At 56.0% G+C, this 6,860-nt stretch overlaps 1 protein-coding gene across 2 annotated transcripts in view; it reads left to right on the top strand.

The window, feature by feature from the left end:
- The window catches only part of TEX264 (testis expressed 264), a 31,090-nt gene extending 25,690 nt beyond the window's left edge, over positions 1-5,400 (top strand). For both annotated transcript variants that reach the window (XM_008568126.1, XM_008568127.1), the window contains exons 5-6: positions 1,110-1,278; positions 4,805-5,400. In XM_008568126.1, coding sequence (XP_008566348.1) covers positions 1,110-1,278; positions 4,805-5,097 — 462 coding nt within the window. In that variant the 3' untranslated portion in view covers positions 5,098-5,400. The remainder of the gene's footprint in view (positions 1-1,109; positions 1,279-4,804) is intronic.
- Positions 5,401-6,860: the final 1,460 nt, after the last annotated feature.

A 6,860-nucleotide genomic window follows, 5' to 3' on the forward strand; every position in this document is an offset into this window, starting at 1 on the left:
ATAAATAGCTGTGTTGTGAAGGTTGGCGGGCGAGCTGTGACAGGGCAGGGGCCTCGCAGTCATCTTAGTGGGTAATTGTGCTCTATTGCAGGAAAGGGTTGGGGGTTCTGAGCGAGAGGCACTTGACCCCTGTTCTGATTGTTCCTGCCTGCCTCAGGGCAGCTCTGGCATGTGCCTGTGCCCCCTTCCATGCGTAGTTGGGGATGTGTCCAGGCAGAGGGGAGTGGAGTACCTGTCAGGACTTGGGGCCCTAACAACTGCTACTTTAGCTCACTGGGTAATGTCCTGTGCTATACCTACTTGTCCTGCCTGCCCCTCCAGCCCAGGGTCTGCTCCTCTTCCTCCTCTGCTGAAACCCTAGGTCCAGGTGTGAGAAAGTGTGAGACCACATCTGATAGTCTCAGAGGTTGACTTGGACCTGAACTAGCAGGGGAATGGGAGTGGGAGCAGGGTTTAGCTGCCTGGAGCACCCTGTTCAGGGTCTGTGGTAACATGTCCGTAGGGGCAGGGGCCCTGGACTCTCTTGATATCTGTGGGTCAGTCAGCATTGTCTAGGGTGGAGAGGAGGTCAGGGCATCCTGGAAAGGAAAGTCTGACAGATCCGACCTTGGCTTGGGTGCCTGGGGCTATAGTTCATGGGGTCCCTGTCCTGGGGTGATCCAGGGGTGCTAAGTTTCATGGTTCTGTGAGACCAGTGCCTTCTGGAACAGTCTTTTGGTCCCAGACAGACACATAGGATTAGCAGTGCCAGGCTCCTGCGTTCTTTTAGCACCTGCCCTAGGGTGTTGTTCTAAGGACTCCTGTGTTCTGAGACCACTGCATCCTGGTGTGGGGCCTGCTGTCAGGGTATTCTGCATGTGCCTACCTCAGAAGGGGTTTGGAACTTGGAAGAGATTGGGGTGGGGGACTGGCTCAGGCAATAGACATCTCATGAATCCACATTCCCAGCACCTCCCATCTCTAAACACACTGATAGCTGCGTTTGTTTCTCCACCTGCCTACCCCAGCCCTGGGCCTCAGGAGGAGGCTGAACCTCCTCAGGGGCCACCCAGGAGCAAGTGGGTCAGGGACCTGGTAGGGCTTATTCCACCTTTTGCCACTCTGGCTAGGAGCGGAAGCTGTGTGCCCACCCTCGGCTGGAGATCTACCAGCAAGACCAGATCTATTTCATGTGCCCACTGGCACGGCAGGGAGACTTCTATGTGCCTGAGGTGAAGGAGACAGAGCGGAAATGCCGGGGGCTTTTGGAGGCCAGTGACGCCCAAATGGATGGCACAGGTATGGAAGGGGTGGGGGGGAATGAGAGTGAGGCCCTGCCTGGAGCCCCCTCTTCTGGATGTCCAGGGGCATGGTTGAGGAGGCTCCTCCCTGTCTAGGTTGGCACTGTGGGTGTCAGGCTATGCTTGGCAGAGGGAGGAAGGAGATCCACCTACCCTAGGATCCACATGCAGAGTTGCCTGTTTGCAGACACGTGGATTTATGTAGCTGTGGATTCACACCCATTAACCCTGGCAACACAGATACAAAGACCCTGCCTGGATTCCCTTCAGATGCCACAGGAGTACCCTTGGAAACACAGATCACAGACAGCTGGATGCTCATGGGAGGGGGATGAGGCTGCTCAGGAAAGGAATCGCTTGGGTGGGGCTCCTCAGGAAGTAAGATTGGCACTGGATCTGGAAGGTAAGGAGGGGAACAAGGTGTTCTCCTGTCCCTCAGTATGGGGCCCCACCCAGAGCCAGCTGCTTTTCTCCCTGTCAAAATGCAACTAGGGAGCATGCAGGGGTGAGCCAGATCCCCTGCCTCTTCTACCTGAGCGTGCCCTACACCTGCTGGCAGCCTTGATGCCCGAGGTCCAGGTCAGCAGGCTGTCTACCTGCTCTCAGCCCACCCACCTGCTATTACCTCTTGTGATCCTGTCCCTAGGGGCATGGGGGTCGGCTGGTAATATCTCAAGTGGTCCCAGTGGGGCCCAATACTTGGCCATCCTGATGAAGTCTTGTGTGGCTCTGGAAGTCCATGACTTCTAGGAGTAGTACTGGGCTATGGGGAGAGGGACTGTCCCTCTTCCTATCCTTCTTTAGGAGACTGTCTCTGCCCATCCAGTCTTTAACAGCCAAGGTCACCCTAGAGAGACGTGTTGGCAGGGGCTTGTGGGGAGAGTACTGGGAGGCAGTCTCTACTCCCTAGGGGCCTGTGTCCAATACAGTTAACTTCATCTGCCACTTAATTACCTCCATGGGGTACTGCTCCCTTCTGCTTGGTAGTGCCTGGCAGACACTCTTCAGTGCCCCTACTGTGGGCACAGGACGTGGCACAAGGTCAGCAGGCCCAGGCAGCCCTCAAGGCAGGAAGGAGGAGCACCTTGACCTTCTTGCAACCTCCCTCTGCTGTCTGCCTCCCCCTCCTTGGCCCATCCACCCAACTTCCTTCTCTCCCAAACACTGCCTGGCTGGGTGTTGAAGGACTACTTGGCACCTGCTACAGCTGGCTGCAGCCGCAGCTCCCACACCCCCCAGCTCCTCACTCTGTCCTCCTCCCCACCAGCCTGCCCGCCCAATCCCTGGTGTGGGAGATGAGGGGTCTGCCCACCTCTGACAGGGCCTGTCCTGACACCCAGGGCAGACTCTGGGTGTCCACCCACCAGGTGCATGCCACTTACACAGCAGTGTGTGGTGGGTACATGGTAGGTGCCTGGCTGCCCAAAGGTTGGCCTGTCCCTGCCTGCCTCCCTGCTGAGGCTCTGGCTTGGGCTGGGAGGTGAAAGGGGGTGATTAGCTGCCTTGTGCCTGTTATTACATTGATGTATTATTTAGCTCCAGAGAGGTGATGAATATTTGATCTTGCACTGGCTGTGGGCAGAGGGAGAGGGAGGGACTGGGGTGAAGTTGATGGCTTCACATCCCCCACCCCAGTAGCCCTGGGGATTTAGATACCGCCCTTTCTTGCCTGGTGTCCTCTCCCCAGGGATACAGGCTCAGGACTGTGGGAATTCTTTCTGTGTAGACTTTGCTGGGGCTGTAGATATGCCACTTCCTTGCCTCAGGCTTCTTTGCCAGAGGTGTCCATATGTCCCCAGGGGCTGTCTTCATCCCAGCATGCTGCTCCCTGGGAGGCACCCTGGGCTCCTTCCTGGTCACTCCTGGCCCGGGAGCTGGGAGGGAGGAGGTAGCTGGCTGGGAAGTAGGCAGGTCCCAAAACAGGGTCTCAAGAGAGCCAATGGGTGGGTGGGCGGGCAGACAGAACATGGCAGTTTAATGGGCCAGGAAGAAACTATCCCCCTCCTTTGTTCCTTTCAGGCCTGTAGCTCCTGGGGCACTGATCATTACTTAAGGAGCAAGTGAGGGGCTGGAATCCTGCGTCAGTGTCAGAGGGAACCACCCATAGCTTAAAGCTCAGCCTGGACTCCCACTCCGTTCCACTTGCATGCCTCCACCTTGGAAACTATGCCTGGGGCCCCAGCAATAGGAGGGCCCTGGGCCAGAAGCCTGGCACTTTCAGGGCTCACTTCACCTGTCAGGGCCCAGAGGGCATCTTCTGGGGGTCAAGTGGACTGTGGGAGCACACCCTAAATCCCCTCCCACCCCAACCTAGGCTCCAGGCCAAAGAAAGCTCCAGGCCAAGTCCAAATGCCACGCAGTTCCCAGCTGTTCCTGGCTCAGGGCTCCATCACTGTGGAGACAGGAGCTAGGGAAGCCGGCCCACCCCTCACTTTCTGTGGTGTTTGACAGCTGCCCTTTTTCCCCTCACACAGGCAAGGTGGCCTATCAGCCTTCTCTCAATTTGGATTCCTGCACACAGTGAGCATGAGCTCTTTGTTGCTCCTTGCCACCTCCCAACTGCATTTAGTACCTCTGATCTGGGGAGATGAACTGAGGGATTGCTCCTGGACAGGGCAAATGAAGGGGCTGCTTGCTTGGAGGATGTATCGGAGGTAGGAGGAGCAGGCTAGAAGAGGTCTAGGTCCTCGGTTCAGCCAACAGTTTTGGGGCTCCCCAGACACCAGCAGAGTGCTTTCATGGTCCCCTTCTCCTGCCCTGTGGCTTAGGAAGCACAGTGGTTGGGGGTGGGGTGGATATGAGTTCCTCTGGGTTGATGCAGGCATAGGGGAGAAAGCCCTTAAAATGCTTCATCCCAGCACCTTCCTTGCAACTGGTGGAGTATATCTCAGGATTTCTCCATCCTACTTTTGTTTAGCCTCCTCCTCAAGAGGGGACACAACATGGGCCAGAGGCAGGGTCCAGCTGACTTCCCGGATATGGCTGCTCCTTGGGGAGCCCTGCATGGTGGAGGGGGGCTGGAGAGTAGGCATCTTGGTCCATTCTTAGTTCTCATGCCTTATGCAACAATGTTTTGTAGCTGGCCCTGGACAGGTCTCTCTCCAAGCCTGAAATGGGTGGGGGATGGAGGGGATTCTACTTGGGTCTCTTTGTTCTACCCTCAGCTCCTCACCCTGGGGCTGAGTGGCCCTTAATGGATGTGGGGGAGAGGACAGTAGGCTTTGTGGGAGTGCAGGGAGCTGAGGCTAATTCAGGGTAGGGAGAAGAGTGCACAGCTGGCTGCTCTCCCCTCTCCTTCCCTCCCCCACTTTTCTCTCCCTCTGCATCAGTGCAGCCCTAGTTAGGGCAGAGGGCAGAGGGCAGCTGGAATGAGCCTCCTGAGCCAGGAGTGGCTATATTATTCATGAGTGGACCGTGTATGTTGAGTTGCCATTGCCGAGCCGGTGGTAGAGCCTCTGCCTTCTCCCAGGAGGAGGTGACAGGGGCAATCCTGGCTAACCTATGCTCCCTTATCCTGGCCACAGGAGCTGACACAATGAGTGAAACGAGTTCTATAAGCCTGGAGGTGAGCCCCGGAAGCCGTGAGACTTCAGTTGCCACACTGTCCCCTGGGGCCAGCAGCCATGGCTGGGATGATGGTGACACCCGCAGCGAGCACAGCTACAGCGAGTCGGGTGCCAGTGGCTCATCCTTTGAGGAGCTGGATCTGGAGGGCGAGGGGCCCTTGGGAGAGCCACAGCTGGCCCCTGAGACTGAGCCCCTGGGGGCCACCAAGTGGCCACAGAAGCCCAGTATCCCTGAGAAGGGCAAGGAGTAACCCATGGCCTGCACCCTCCTGTGGTGCAGTTGCTAAGGAACTGAGCACTCTCCAGCCCTTTTCTTCCTTCACCTCCTGGCCCAGGCCAGGGCTGGGAGTGTCTGGGGGACCTGACATCCCCCACCCCAGGCCTCTAGCTAAGCCTCTCCTCACTGCCCTTTTGGCTCCCAGGGCCAAAGGAGCCAGGGACTGTTTTCTGCACCAGCCCCCAGGGCTGCTGCCCCTGTTTTGTTTTTTTTTCAGGCTCACATTGGAGCTTCCAGGACCCTGAATAAAGCAAATGATTTTCTTGTTTCACCTGGATTTGGGCTGTGCATTTTTTGGCTAGTTCTACCTTGGGAAATCCTGTGCTGGTAGGTTGGGAGTGGACAGGAGCCCCCCCAAGCACAAGGAGAGGAAGGAACATGGCCAGGTACCCTGAGGTGGGGGGAGGGGGGTGTTGGAAGCTCCCAGCTTCTTGCTCTGTGACTTCAATGGACAGCTGCCCCTCCATTGCAGCATCCCTAGGGGATCCCCCAGACTGCTGGAGAGGAGGTGGAGCAAAGCAAGGGGTGTGAGTGCTGAGCACAGGGTGCCCTCTGGAGCTCAGGGGTAGAGAGTTCACAACCTGCCTTTGTCTGCTTCCAAGGAATGCCTTTGTGTCTGTGGCTGGAGTGTGCCTGTGCTCATGCTGGGACCTCCCCAGCAGGTGAGGGCATCTTTGCTTGCCTGCCAGTGCCTATGTACCTGTGTGTGTGCATGTGCATACATGCACTTGGGTTCAGCTCTGTGTAACCTCTGATGGGGCTGCTGGTGGCGTTCTTAGGTGAGGCTGTGCCCGAGTGAATATCAGGATATGATCATGGCTGGGCATGACTGTATTTGTGTGGATGGCTATGTGGCTATGTGTGTGTGTTGCTGTGCTTTGTGTGTCTAACTGTATGTGGTTATATTATAGGGGTGTGTGTGGCTGGCTAGCTAGGAGCATCTCTATGGAGGCTTTGTCCATATACAGCTATTTGTGTGTGTCTATGAACAGCTGTGTATAAGGTTGTGTGTTCATGTGTTAAAACTCTTTTGTTGTATGTCTGTCCATATATAAAGCTATGGATCTGTGTAGCAGTGTATTACAACTGTATGTGTGGACATGTCCATGTGTACAGCTATTTATGTGGCCATGTGTCCATATGTTCTCTTATGGTTGTGTGGCCATGTCCATGTGTACAGCTGTGTGTCCATGTGTACAGATGTGTGTGTGGGCATGTCCACATGTGCTTCAGGGAGTGGCCACATGTACAGCTATGTATTATGGCTGCATCTACTTGTATAGATGTATGTGATTATGTGTGTATGTATATTGCTATGCATGTGGCCACATCCACATATAGAGCTAAGCGTGTAAGGCTGGGTGTATGTGCTTGTCTGCACACACAGCTGGGAGTGGTGGCTGCATAGCTGTGTGTGTAACTGCATGTCTGTGTGCTGCAGTGGGACTGTGCAGCTCACTTGCTGTGGGCCATGTAATGGGCTTCTGCCTGGTGCTGTGCATAGCCATACCTGTGTCTTTTATGAGGCTGCCTTGGTGAGTGGGTTGGGAGTGTGGCTGGGGTTGCTGTGCGGCTCCTCTCACCTGAGTAACCTCCTGACATCAACCCGTCTGCTCCAGGGACCTGTCCCATTGCCACCTACCCCAGGGAGCAGTTGTTCTGAGCTACCCAGAGAGGGCAAGAGCAGCCGGTTGCAGAGCGGGAACTGGAAGGACAGCATGTCTGTCTCTCCAGCCT

Source organism: Galeopterus variegatus, unplaced genomic scaffold, assembly GCF_000696425.1.
Source record: "Galeopterus variegatus unplaced genomic scaffold, G_variegatus-3.0.2 Scaffold376, whole genome shotgun sequence".
Lineage (NCBI taxonomy): Eukaryota > Metazoa > Chordata > Mammalia > Dermoptera > Cynocephalidae > Galeopterus > Galeopterus variegatus.